The following is a 15,139-nucleotide window of genomic DNA, read 5'->3' on the forward strand; positions in this document are numbered from 1 at the left end:
AAGTCAGCAGCTCCTAACACATCTGTGATCTTAAGAGAAATCAAGATCAGCTGTTAATCACCATTATGACTACATGTTATATAATTTATCAATGTATTATCTCATAAAATTATGTTCACTGATCATTTCACTACATTATCTCGTTTTATTCTAATAATATCCCTTTGAGGTAGAAAGAACAGACATCAATACCCACCTCATACATTATAAAATCAGAGCTTAGAGAGAGGTTAAGAAAATTCTCCAATATCGTATAACTAGCCAGATGAGGAAACATTCTTGAAAACAGAAAGAACTGAGCACAGTGTATGGCATTTAGTAAATCTTCAAAAAATGTTCGTCACTGGTGTTACTGATTCTGTTAGATTTTTACTTGCACCCTATGCTCTTTCCACAATGATTGAAGGATCTTACTTTAAAACATATTATATATATTGTCACTACCAGCTACTTTGTTTTCCTATAGGTAGCTGTTTTTCTACAGGCAGTAATTATTTCTGAATACGTGTGTGTGCAAGCAGTATATATAACAGCAATTTTTAAAAAATTATCATAATCACATAAATGCCAAAGAATCTCTACTTTATATATATGCAAGCCCTTCTTATCATTCTGTTTACATGAAGTAACTCATTTATACACCCCCTCTAAACAACACCACAAAAGGAGGTACTACTGTCATCTTTATTTTACAGATGATGAACAGAGACACTGAGTGCGCAGCACTGCAGGTGAGACATCTGCTGAGGGCACAGCTGGATGCATGCCACGCAGTCTGGCCCCAGAGATCACAAGCTTAGACTCATGATGTACCTACTGCCTCTTCAAGAATACTTACTACTTAATTCCCCAAAGTCTTAATTGCTTTATTTTGGTGTTGTGTTAAATTGAATAGACAGAGATGTTTCCCTTTGTTTTATACCATATAAGACTCTGTATAGTATGTTTGTGAAAGACTGAACTAGAATAATGAAAGTTTGTTTGCAAAAAAAAAAAAGAATACTTACTACTTAAAGAACTAATCCTAACCCTGAATGAACTTTTTGGCCAACCCATTATAATAAACACAAGAAAAAAAGCAACACACTGTGTTCTTTGAACTATGGTTTAGATAATTATTTGCCAAATGTTGGTTTTCAATCTTATGAGATTTCTTTAGAGAGAAGAAAAAAAAGGACAAAATACAATCTGAAAGAAGTATATAGTTAATGCCAAGCCCTAGAATCTCACAAGTAAACTGCAGGAATTACAGGATGAAAGATAGAGAGCAAGAGTAAAAATGAAGGCAGAAGAGTTCTCCACAGGCGGGAGCATCTGAAACCACAATAGAGAATCTGCATTTCCACCTTGGTTTTAGTCATAGGGTCACAGGATACCTCTGCTCCAAGAACCTGCAGGGAATTCTGAGCTGGTGCACCAGACTTAGGAATGGAAACACCATGACCTCTAGTCAACAATCATAATTCTAGTAAAAAACCTCTCGTACATTAAAAAAAAAAAAAAAGGTTCAGGAAGGCTCTGCTACAATACATACAAATTAACTCTTTTTTTGTTTTCTTTTTCTTTTCAATTTTATTGAGATATATTTGACAAATAAATCTGTAAGCATTTACAGCGTACACTGTGGACACTGGATACATGCGTGCATGTTAAAGGACCCCGCCCCATTTACTCAATTGACAGATCCACCTCCTCACATATTTATCTTTTTATTTTTCATGTAAACATTTAAATTCTACTCTCAGCAAATTTCAGTTGTACAGGTAGTGTTCTGAATAAACATCACCCCATGTGTACATTAGACCCTCCTAACTTATTCACTCTATGACTACAAGTTTGCACCCCTTTTGTATGAAAATATTCCCAGAAGTGGGATTGCTGGATAGTATGGCAGATCTATTTTTAATTTTCTTAGGACCTCTGTACTGCTTTCCATAGTAGCTGCAGCATTTTACACTCCCACCAACAGCACACGAGGGTTCCCTTTTCTCTACATCCTGGTCAACACTTGTCATCTCTTGTCTTTTTAATGATACCCATTCTGACAGACGTGAGGTGGTATCTCAATGAGTTTTGACTTGCATTTCCGTGATTATTACTGATGTTGAACACCTTTTCACATACCTGTCACTTGGTCACTTGGATGTCTTCTTCGGAAAAATGTCTATTCAGTTCTTCTGCTCATTTTTAAAATCAGACTTTGATATTTTTGCTATTGAGTTGTGTGAGTTCATTATGTATTTTGGATATTAACCTCATCAGATATGATTTGCAGATAGTTTCTTCCATTCTATAGGCTGCCTTTTTCATTTTGGTGACGGTTTCCTTTGCTGTGCAGAAGCCTTTTAGTTTGATGTAGTTCCATTTGTTTATTTTTGCTTTTGTTGCCTTTGCTTTTGGTGTTAAATCCCCAAAATTCATCACCAGGACCAAGGTGAAGGAGATTACCACCCATGTTTTCATCTAAGATTTTTATGTTTTCAGGTCGTCCATTAAAGTCTAATATATTTTGAGTTGTTTTTGTGTGTGGTGTAAGACAGGGGTCCAGTTTCATTCTTTTGCATGTGGCTGTACAATTTACCCAACACTATTTATCGAAGAGACTACCATCTACCCATAGTATATTTGCGCCTCCATTGTTGTAAGTTAATTGACTATATACGCACAGGTTTATTTCTGGACTCTCTATTATGTTCCATTGAAATATGTGTGTTTTATACCAATACCATACTCTTTCGATTACTACTGCTTTGTAATATAGTTTGAAATTAGGAAGTGTGGTGCCTCTAGCTTTGTTGTTCTTTCTCAAGATTGCTTTGGCTATTCGGGGTCTTTGTGGATCCACATATATTTCAGGATTGTTTGTTCTATATCTGTGAAAAATGCCACTGGAATTTTGATAGGGGTTGCATTCAATCTGTAGATGGCTTTGGGTAATATGGACATTTTAACCATATTAATTCTTTCAATCCATAAGCACAGAATATCTTTCCATTTACTTTTGTCTTCCTCAATTTTTTTCAGCAATGTCTTATAATTTTAAGTGTAGAGATATTTTTTACCTTTATTCCCAGGTATTTTAGTACTTTTTGATGCAACTGTAAACAGGATTGTTTTCTTAATTTCTACTTTGGATAGGTTTGTGGTTAGCATATAGAAATGCATCTGATTTTTGTATACAGAGATATTGGGGATTCAGTTCCAGACCACCACAATAAATTTAATATCACAATAAAGCAAATCACACGAGCTTTTTGGTTTCCCTGTACACTCTACTAAGTGTACAACTATGTCTTAAAAAATGTACATACCTTAATTTTAAAATAATGCTATTAGAAAAATGGCATAGAAACACAGGGTTGCCACAAACCTTCAATTTGTAAAACAAACAAACAAAAATGCACAATATTTGCAAAGTGCGATGAAGCAAAGCATAATAAAATGAAGTATGCCGATACTGATTTTTGTATCCTTTGCCGGATTCATTTATTACTTCTAACGGTTTTTTGGTGAGTCTTCAGGTTTTCCTGTATAATGTCATGTCATCTGTGAACAAGTTTTAATTCTGATATTTGGATGCCTTTTATTTCTCTTTCTCGCCTAATTACTCTGGCTTGGATTTTCAGTACTATGTTAAATAAAAGTGACGCGAGTGGCATCCTTGTTGTTCCTGATATTACAGGAAAAGTGTTGACCTTTTCACTGTTGAGTAAGGTATCAGCTGTGGGCTTGCGCTCTGTGGCCTTTATTATGTTGTGGCACATTCCCTTAACACCCAGTTGAAATTTTTTTCATGAGTGGATGCGGATATTTGTCAAAGCATTTTCTGCATCTATTGAAATGACCATATGATTTTTTTTCTCCATTTTGTTAATATGATGTATCGTGTTGACTGATTTGTGGAAGGTGAACAATCCTTGCATCCCTAGAATCAATCCCAATTGATCATGGTATATAATCCTTTTAATATATTGTTGAACTTGGTTTGCCAACACTTTATTGAGGATTTTTGTGCCCATGTTCTTTAAGGATATTGGTCTGTAATTTTCTTTTCTTGAAGTGTCCTCATCTGGTTTTGGTATCAGGGTAATACTGGACATGTAATATGAGTTTGGAGCTGTTGAGTTTGGAGGTGTTCTCTCCTCTTCTATTTTTTGAAAGAGTTCGAGAAATACTGGCATTAATTCATCATTGAAAATGAAACAGAATTAAACAGTGAAACCGTCTGTTCCGAGACTTTTCTTTGCTGTGAGGTTTTTGATTACTGATTCAATCTCCTTACTAGTAGTTTGTCTGTTCAGATTTTTTATTTCATCTTGATTCAGTCTTGGTAGGTTGAATGTTTCTAGGACTTACCCATTTCTTCTAGGTTGTCCAATTTGTTGGTGTATAATTGTTCATAGTAGTCTATCATGATCCTTTGTATTTATGTGATATCAGTTGTAATGACTCCCTTCTTATTTCTAATTTTATTTGAGACTTTTATCTTTTTTGTTATATCTAGGTAAAGGTTTGTTTATTTTGTTTAGCTTTTCAAAAAACCATTAATCATTAATCATTTCCACTAATCTTTTCTATTGTCTTTTCAATCTGTATCATATATTTCCCAACTGATTTTTATTATTTCCTTTCTTCTACTAACTTTGGGCTTAATTTGTTCTTCTTTACATGATTCTTTGAGGTGTAAAGTTAGGTTGTTCATTTGGTATCTTTCTTTCTTTTTCCTTAATGTAGGCATTTAACTCTATGAACTTCCCTCTTAGAACTGCTTTTGCTGCTTCATATTAATTCTGGTATGTGGTTTTCCATTTTTATTTGTCTCAAGGTATTTTTTATTTCTCTTTTGATATCTTTTTTGATCCGCTGGTTGTTCAGGAGCATGTTTTTTTAATCTCCATCTATTTGTGAATTTTCCAGTTTCCTTCCTTCCTGTAATTGTTTTGTTTCAAACCACTGTGGTCGGAAAACATGGTTGACATGATTTCAATCTTCTTAAACCTAATAAAACTTGTTTTATAGCATAACATATGATCTATCCTGGAAATGTTTCATGTGCTTTAAGAAGTATGTATATTCTGCTGTTTTTGGATGGAATGTCCTGTAAATGTACGTTAAATGCATGTGATGTAGTATGTCCAAGTCCAATGTTTCCTTATTGATTCTCTGGATGATCCATCCATTGTTGAAAGTGGGGTACTGATGTCCCCTACTATTATTGTATTTCTAACTCCCTTCAGGTATGTTAAATTTGCATTATATATCTATGCTTGGTGCATAAGTATTTACAATTATTATATCCTCTTGATGAATTGATGACTTTATCATTATGATGACTTTATCATTACGAAACGACTTTTCTTGCCTCTTGTTACAGTTTTTGGCTCAAAGCCTATACACTCTGATATACACATAGCTACCCCTGCTTTCTTTAAGGTTTCCATTTTCATGGAATATGTTTTTCCATCCCTTCATTTTCAGTCTGTTTCTGGCCTTAAGGGTGAAGTGAGTCTCTTATAAGCAGCACTTAGTTGGGCCTCTTTTTAAAAAAGTCCATTCAGCTACCCTTTGTCTTTTGATTGGAGAATTTAGTCCATTTATATCTAAAATAATTACTGATAAATATGGATTTACTGTTGCCATTTTGTTAATTGCTTTTTGGCTTTCTGTAACACCTTTGTTCCTTTCTTCTTCTCTTTGTCTCTTCCATTTTAATTTGTTGATTTTCTATACTGGTGTGTTTTGATTCCTTTCTCTTTAACTTTTTTGTTACCTATTATATGTTTTTACTCTGTGGTTACCACAAGGCTATATAATATACCTTATATTTATAACAGTCTACTTAAAGCTGAAAACAACTTAAGTTCAAATGCATACTAGAATTCTATATATTTACTCTCCCCCACTCTGACATTTTGTTTTTGATGTCACAATTTACATCTTTTACCTTATTTGTCCATTAACAAATTATTGTAGTTATAGTTAAATATTTTTGTCTTTTAATCTTCATACTATATTTAGAAGTGATTTACCCTCCACCATAACATCATTAGAATATTCTGAATGTAACTATATATTTACATTTACCAGTGAGATTTATTCTGTCATGTTTCCTGTTACCTTTAGCATCTCTTCTTTTCAGCTTGAAGAAGTCCCTTAGCATTTCTTATAAGGCTAGATTAGTGTTGATGAACTCCTTCAGCTTTTACATATCTGTAAAACTCTTCATCTCTCCTTCAACTCTGAAGGACAACTTTGCTGGGTAAAGTATTCTCGGTTGGCATTTTTTCCCCCTTTTAGCACATTGGATATATCATGCCACACCCTTCTTGTCTGCCAACATTGTGCTAAAAATCCACTGATGGTGTTACTGGGGTTCCCTGGTACGTAACATGTTCATTTTCTCTTGCTGCTTTTAAGATGATCTTCTTTAACTTTTAATAATTTACTTATGTGTCTTGGTGTGGGTCTGTTTGGATTCAACATACTAAAAACTTTCTGGACTTCCTGGATCTAGGTGTCTGTTTCTTTCCCTGTAATAGGGAAGTTTTCAGCCATTATTTCTTTGAATAAACTTTCTGCCTGTTTCTCTCTCTCTCCTCCTTCTGAGACCCCTATAATGCAAATATTGGTCCACTTGATGGTGTCTTTTAAGTCCCTGAAGGTATCTTCAGTCTTTTTCATTCCCTTCTCTTTTTGGTCCTCTGTTTGGATGAATTCTGCTGCCCTGTCTTTGAGTTCACTAATCCATTCTTCCACTTAATCTAGTCTGCTGTTGAACACCTCTACTGAATTTTTCAGTGCAGTTACTGCATTCTTCAGGTTTGTGATTTCTGTTTGGTACTTTATCTTCTATCTCTTACAATTCTCACTTTGTTGATGCATTACTCTGCCAACCTCAGTGAGCATCTTTATGACTATTATTTTGAACTCTTTTCAGGTAAATCACTTATCTCTCTTTCATTAGCTCTGTTTCTGGAGTTTTTCCTTGTTCTTTTTTTTTTTTTTTTTTTTTGGAACATATTCCTCTTATTCTTCATTTTCCTTGACTCTATGTGTTTAGGAGAACAACCTTATTCTTCAGCTTGGCCTGAGTTCTTGGTTCTCTGAAACGTTTGTGAACATCCAAGCTGCCTTCTTTGTTCTCAGTGGCTCCCAGAAGTTGAGAGTATACCAAAACCTATCAGTGTCCCAAAGGGTAGAATCTCAGTCAGCAGTTTTTAAAGTAGGCAGGGAAACCTACTTAAAGAAAATACTGGGAGCTGGGCATTTCTGCCTACTCCCTCTAAGCGGAGCCCTTTGGGAATAGCCAGAAAAGAACTGCTTCTTTGTTTGCTACTTTCCTGTGGGATCCACAAATGCCAGCCCTGCTAGCCATCAGAGACAGGCAATCAAGAAGTGTTTCTCCTGGGTGGTAGCAGCAAAAGCTGCTACCAGAATGCCAGACATGTGAAAAAGCCTCTTCTAGGAGACACCATCAACCCACCGTGATGTAGAGGGACAGCAAGAAGATGGTACCCGCTGCCTCCCTCGCCTCTGAGGAGACTGGCAGTCAGCACCCTAGATGTGTGCTAAATGAGAACCTGATCCTCAGGCAGCAGCTTTTAACATATGCAAATAGGCCTCTTCTGGGCAAAGACTGGGAGATGAGTGTTTCTGTCAGCTCTGTGTGCTGAGCCCTGGAGGAATAGCCACGGGGAGTCCTAGCAAGCCCATTAAGAACTGTTTCTATGTTTGCTATAGTCTGGTGGGTCTCATGGACACAAGCCCCTTTGGCTTTCAGAGCTGGGTGTTATGGGGGCTAGTGCCTCCAGTGAAAGTCTTAAAAGCTGGGGTGCTAGATATTGGATCCAAATTCTTTGCTCCTCACGGAGAAGCTAGGAGTTACAAGTTCCCTACTGATTGTATGTCACTGGGGTGGGGTTTATGGTGAGAGGGTGTCTCATGTCTTAGCCTTTCCTACCCATTTCAACGGGCGTACTTTCTCATTTGCCCAATGTATAACAATCTCTCCATTTCTGGATTTCTTTTAGAGGGAACTGCCTTGAGTATAGCTGTAGATTCAATATGTCTATGGGAGAAAGTGAGTTCAGGAGCTTCCTATGCCGCCATCTTGGACTGGAACCTCCAAATTAACTCTTTTCAATATAGTCTGCTAAGTTAGTCACAGATAAAATCCAAAACACCAGTGGAGTGGGGAAAAAAAAAAGATAAATTCACTAACCAAATTAAGATAGTCTATCTTTTATATAAAATAAACAGATTGGTACTGTATCTGAGAAGATTACTGGCATCAATTCAACAAGGCTAAACATTTCTACAATGTATGAAGTGAAAAAGAATAAAGATTCAAAAACATTCTAAGTTCCAGAAAAAAAAATCATTATAATATTTTTAATAAGCTATAATAGGTAAAGAAACTAGGTGAAGAAAAAATAATTTAAATAAATATAGTATACAATATTTTCAAGTTTTGCTCTCTGTCAGATATAATAGACACTGTGAAAAAAAAACTTGATCGTACGACTGTGGTAATATGGCTTTATTACTGACAACATAACTCAAATAGCAAAACAATGTTGCACTGACTTTCATTAGTTATGCCTCAAACAGTGCCATGAATCAAAAATAAAAATAAACAAGGAAGAAAGCCCAAAGAGACTGAATTAATATTTCCCTGTGGGGCAAACCACAGGGAGAGAGGACGAGTGTTCTCCAGCCTTGAAATGCCAACTACTTAACTTGATCCTTGCTAGCCAGTCCTTATCAGGTTAAAAAAAAAAAATCTTTTAATCACTGCTATATTCATGCTACATAATGAAAATCTATAACCTACACCTGCTTTTTTCCTTAGTAGCAGTGTTATTTTCCTCAGGCCCCCTGTTGAACTTCTATGACAAAAGTTGGTGATCTTTCCCTGGGAGGATTATCAAGATGTCTGTATTCTCAGCACTTTCATAAGACTTCACGTCAACAAATGAAACACTTAATGTGAAACTCTTTCTTCAATCATTACTAGACAACAAGCTAAGAGATTTTCTTAACTCTCTAAAACATGATGCTCTAAACACATATGAGCCAAAACATGTAACCCTTTCCCCTGCTTCTGAAGCAGGTCATCAAACAGCGATCCTGTGGCGATCATGGGCCTTTTGGTCAGTTCAGTAAAGCTCCTCCTACTGTCAACAGAAAGTCTTCCAGTTTGATGCCTGAGACAGACAACCCAAATCACACCAACCTCTCTTTTAGTACTTCAACACAGTAACTTTAAAAGAATAACCACAAAATAGACATCTCTTAGTTATCGCTTAGAAATCACAAGAAGAAAACAATCATGTGCATATTGCTGGAGCTGCTTCAGTCGCCAGCAAAACCCGTGTCCTCAACCTCTCCGCATGTTCTCTTTACCTTCCTGCTCCTCCCCTGAGACAGGGACCTTAAAAAGCAGCTGTCTTTTCTCCCTCCCCTCCACCTGACAGGCATGAAGGGCCTGGAAGGGGCAGGCCTGCTCCTCGCTGAGGATTCCAGGCCATCTTGCACCCCCCTTATATTCCAGGAGGCGGGGAGGACAGGACAGAGACCATCTTCACCCCAGGGAAGGCACCTCCACAGCTGTGCCAGCAACTCTTTGGAGGCCTTATCTTCTGGCTGCAGGCCACCATTCTTGTCGATATCAGTTCCCTGCCAGGCTTCTGATACCTCAACCTCCTCATTCCTTGAAGTCCTCTCCTCCAAGACTGCGTGTCCTCCACCTCACCTCAGCCACTCATCGCCCATGGTCATCCTCTAAACCTCAAGGTTACAAACCGCCTCCCTCCATTAATTCACTTCTGAGCACCAGTCATTCTTACCTGTTCAGCTCATGACCTCTAGCGTCATGACTTCAGAAGTGTTTGGCCAACCTCTCCCCAGTTCACAATCAGGTGGCACAGCCCCATCTCTTTGTGCTCTACACCCTGCATGCTCTCATTCTGACCTCACCCAGTCGAGATTTCATGGTCCAATATCACAATCACTCTCAGGACTTCTATTGACGGGGTTCATCATACTCAGTGGACAATCCCACACTCTGTTCCACATCTGCAGCCCCACGGTTCAATCCATGCTGACTAGTCAGTCTCAAACTCAATTCATGATGACCACTCCTGCCAAACAATCCTACTGCAATTCCCTAGTTCATTCACTCCCCCACTACATGACCATGTCATCTACTCTCTCTCCTCATTCCTCCAATATCATCTCCTTTTCCTTACTCTCAGCTGATGAAGACACTTCCCATTTCACCGAGAAAGTAGACGCGATCAGCAAGAACTTGCATGAGTTCCCACTGCCACATATATCTACCTGCACCTGAAGAGACTCTGCCCTCTCACCTGTCCGTGGATGGACTAACTGTGCTCCTAACCCAGGACACCCCTCCATCTGTAAACCCCTTCCACCAAGTCAGACACAACTCCAACAGTTATCGTCTCTTTCCTCTGCTGAGGACCTTTCCCATCAATATATAAAAAATCTGCTCTCATTCCCACTCATAAAAAAGAAGTCTCAATCTCCAAATTCCTTTGAATTAGCAAACAGTTCTCTACATCCCTTAAAGCAAAACACACAATGAATTTTCTATGCATGCTGTCTTCAGTTTCTCTCCTTCCATTCTCTCTAAATCCACAGCAATTTGACTTTGCCTGACCATTCCACTGAGAAGGCTCTATATTCCCTGTCCTCCACAGCGCAAACCCAGCAGCATCTGTCATAGCTGGCTGCTTTCCAGGACATCATGCTCTCTTAGATTTAATTCCTCCCTCAGTAGCCTCTTCCTCTGTGACTCAACCACTGCAGAGTGCCTAAGACACAGATTCTGTGACAGATTCTCCTTTCAGTGTGCATTTGATCTAGGAAATGACCCAGCTCATGCCCTAAAAACCATCTGGACACTAAAGATTACAAATTCACATCCAGCACCAACCTTGTCATGTGAAGTCCAGACTCGTACTCCTACTCAGATATATAATGGCTAACTGAACATAGTCGAAAACCTCATGATTTCTTTCATCAATGTCTTGTAGTTTTCACTGTAGAGCTTCTTCACCTCCTCGGCTGACTTTATTCCTAAGTATTTTATGGTTTTTGATGCTATTGTAAATGGGATTATTAGTGTCTCTATAGATACACTACTGATTTGTGTATGTTAATTTTGTATCCTGCAACTTTACTGAATTTGTTGATTAGATCTAACAGTTTTTTGGTGGAATCTTTAGGATTTTCAATATATAAAGTCATGATAAAAGAAACAGAAGACAAAACAAATAAGTGGAAAGATATCCCATGTTCATGGACTGGAAGAATTAATACTGTTAAAATGTCCATAATATACAAAGCCGTCTATAGATTCAATGCAATTCCTAGGAAGAGTCCAGTGGAATTTTTAATAGAAGTAGAAAGAAAATCCAAAAATTTGTATGGAACCACAAAAGACCCCAAACAGCCAAAGAAATCCTGATTAAGAACAAAGTGGGAAGCATCACACTTCCTAATTTCAAGATAAGCTATAAGATAAAGCTACAGTAATCAAAAAAGTATGGTACCAGCATAAAAACAGACACATAGACCAATGGAACAGAAAAGAGAGCCCAGAAATAAATCGATGCATACTCAGTCGATTAATATCTGACAAGGGAGCCAAGAACACCCAATTGAGAAAAGACAGTCTCTTCAATAAATGGTGCTGGGAGAACTGGATATTCACATACAAAAGAATGAAACTAGACCCTATCTTACACCATTCACAAAAATTAACTCAAAATGGATTAAAGACTTAAATGTAAGACCTGAAATCATAAAACTCCTAGAAGAAAATCAAGGAAAACAGCTCCATGACATAGGTCTTGGCAATGATTTTTTTGGATATGACACCTAAAGCACAAACAACAAAATCAAAAATAAACAAGCAGGGGGCTTCCTCCCTGGTGGCGCAGCGGTTGAGAGTCCGCCTGCCGATTCAGGGGACACGGGTTCATGCCCCGGTCCGGGAAGATCCCACATGCCGCGGAGCGGCTGGGCCCGTGAGCCATGGCCGCTGGGCCTGCGCGTCCAGAGCCTGTGGTCCGCAACGGGAGAGGCCACAACAGTGAGAGGCCTGCGTACCGCAAAAAAAAAATAATAAAAAATAAACAAGTGGAACAACATCAAACTAAAAAGCTTCCGCACAATTAAGTAAGACAAGTAAATGACTGTTCACAATGTATACAAGTCATTATGCTTGAACTTGAACTTACGCAATGCTCTATGTCAATTAAATCTCAATAAAACTGAAAGAAGATAACACAATATGTATAAAAGGAGATTACTATTACTAAGGATACAGAACTTCCTATGTTTAAAAAGTAATTGGGAGGCAACTTGACACAATAAGACCGACCTACAGAATTGACCACACAAATATAAACTTTTATACACTCCCCCAAAATGTATACATACAAGTATAAAAGCATTTGAGGCCAAACAGCAAAGATGGTGGGGAAACTCCAATTTTTGTTTGGAAGTATGAAAAACTCAAACCCCAAGTAACTGTGAAAAGAACTTGTACAGTCAATGTACAGAGAAAGCAAAAGACGAATAACCTCATCTCCCTAAAAAAAGCCTCATGATATTCCCACCAAGGAAAACCAAACCAAACCATATGATCCCCTCACCCGCCTCCTACCTCAACTCAGGAAATGTCAGCTCTGTTCCTCCAGCTGCTCAATAAGTCACATTCTCAGAGGCTTTCCTGATCCCCTGTTTAAAATAGAAACGTCCTCCCCTTCCTCCTGGCCATCTGTCCCTCTTTTTCTGCTTTTTCTCCATACAGTTTATTTCCTTTTGACATGATGTCTACTTTACTTCTTGGCTCCTCATCAGCCTTCCCCTCAGGACAGGTAGAGCTTTCACTGCCTTTGTTCACTGCTGTGCCTCCAGGACATGAAACAGTGCTTGGCACACAGCAGGCCCCCAACAGGGTTGGGAACATGACCTTCTCTAATTGCAAAGGATCAACTTCAACAAAGACATTCGAATCCCTTTTATTTGCTTCCTTTCCTGTTTTCTCCAGAGGCTATTACAAACCATCACCATATTCATTTGAGGCTGTAACTTCTTCACTTCGGGCATAAGGCCTTCTGTCTTGTTTTATGTTAAAAAAAAAAAAACAAAACAGTGAACAGGCATCAATTGACTCACCATGCTGTGTCCATCCCACTAGACTTGGTCACATCCTTTTACTCTCCTCTCCACTCCTTTATTCAAGACAGGCCTCCCTCTCCCACTTCCTTTCCTGGACACTGAGAGTAATTCTTCCTAACCTCTCTGCCTCCACTGGGTCTTCCCTATTATTCTCTAAATCCATCTCACCTTTTCTCTGAGATCTCTTTAGACAATGGATTCCAATCAAGCCTGATCAAACTTGCAACCTAAGCTCCCCACCCCTCTCCTGCCTTGAATCCCAGCTTCTAGCAGAGGGGTCACAGCACCATCTCCACAACTCGAGCCCCTCGCCTCCTCCCTGACCAGTCCACCAACACTGTCCGACACTGTCATTGGGCTCTCCTTGGTGTGCATCGTACTTGCCCTCCTTGACGCAGACATACCCTAAACAGATCTAAAACCGTGTTCTTCATCGCCATGTTTACACTTTCTACTACACTCCTTTTTCCTTGAAACTGTCCACTGAGTCTGCTTTTGTGGCACTGTTTCCCACAAGTTCTCCTTCTCACTTTCACTGGGGTTTTGTTTTCACTGTTTTGTTCTAATTTAAAACACAAAGAGATGATGTACAACGCAGGGTTGGGACACGTCCCCCTACATGGCACACCCCAGGCCCCTTCACACGTCTTGCTGGGCCCTCCATGACCTGGTCCCTATGGTTCTTCACACACACACCAGCCAGTTTCTTGCCCATGAATCTTTGCCCGTAAGTCTTTGCATTTCTAAGTGTTTCCCTGGCCAACCACAATCACAAAAGTGATCTCAATAGTCTATATTTCTATTTCCCTCTTTTAGACATAATTTACTCAAAAACAGGAACAGTCATTTACTTGTCTTAATTGTCTAAGATAGCACTTGGAACACGGGTGCTCAATAAAATCTGATAAACCCAAACAACCAATCTCCATTAAGGAAAGCAGTCACATAAGCTGGTTATGACTGAAACAGTGAATGCTCAACTTGGATGAACAATTCCATAAACAATCTCCAGAAATTAGGACTCATAACTGCTTATCAGAATTATAATTCTATTCTGTCAATCTTCCTTCCCAAGTAAATAAGTATTTTTAAATTAACATTGTAGGTATTTGGGCTTTTTAAGAAAGAGAAAAACTTTTTTAAAAAAAAGTATTTAAAAAGGTGTAATATAACCTTAAAAGCTTCTTCTTCTTTGCTGAATTTTCTGGAGTCTTGGGAAGCTTTGTCTCTTTCTGAGGTGTATGCAAAATGGCCTCTGTAGATTTTACCCTAGGGTTTATCGGTCTCTCCATAACCTGTCTTCCATCTGATCCGAAATCCATGTGGTATTTGTGAGAGGATTCTGAATCAATGAACAAGACATTCTCCGACTCATCATCTTTTTCACTATCTGATGAATACTCTAAAATTTCTGTAGGATTTGTCTGAAAAAAAAAAATTAAGAGAAATGCAATTAAATTTGGAGACCTCTTTATTAAAATTCACATTTATACATGCCTATTATTCTATTCCCTTATGACTATATTCATTGAAATAACTTTGCAGATATAATATCTGTAGCTTAAACTTCTATTTTGACACAAAATCCAAACTAAGTAAGCCATATACCCAAAGACAAGAGATTAAATCAATTGTAAGCCAGGCACTATCTCACAGAATCCACCAAATTCAGTACAAATATCTCAATCTTCCTTCAACAAACTAAAAGAAATGTGCCGCACATAGGTCAGTCTCAAAAACTGAACTCCTAACACCAACCTGAATAGCCATTAGCCATTGTAATCTAACACCTATTGGAAAAAAAGTATTGTTTTGATTTTAATGTGGGGTAAATAATATTCACTATTTGTTAAAAGCCAACTATAAAGAAAATTGCCTCTTCAGGTGAAAACCACTTAATTTAACAAAGAAGTCTCCAACGATA

The 15,139-nt window shown here is 38.1% G+C and overlaps 1 protein-coding gene across 6 annotated transcripts in view; it reads right to left on the reverse strand.

Annotated features, from left to right (window-relative positions):
- SPIDR (scaffold protein involved in DNA repair) overlaps positions 1 to 15,139 on the reverse strand; it is a 354,441-nt gene that overhangs the window by 217,667 nt on the left and 121,635 nt on the right. For all 6 annotated transcript variants that reach the window (XR_013824509.1, XR_013824510.1, XM_079901470.1 and 3 more), the window contains exon 6: positions 14,389 to 14,639. Coding sequence is in view for 4 of the 6 variants with exons in the window: in XM_079901470.1 (XP_079757596.1) it covers positions 14,389 to 14,639 (251 nt within the window). In the remaining 2 variants the exon portion in view is untranslated. The remainder of the gene's footprint in view (positions 1 to 14,388; positions 14,640 to 15,139) is intronic.

Source organism: Stenella coeruleoalba, assembly GCF_951394435.1.
Source record: "Stenella coeruleoalba genome assembly, chromosome: 17".
NCBI lineage: Eukaryota > Metazoa > Chordata > Mammalia > Artiodactyla > Delphinidae > Stenella > Stenella coeruleoalba.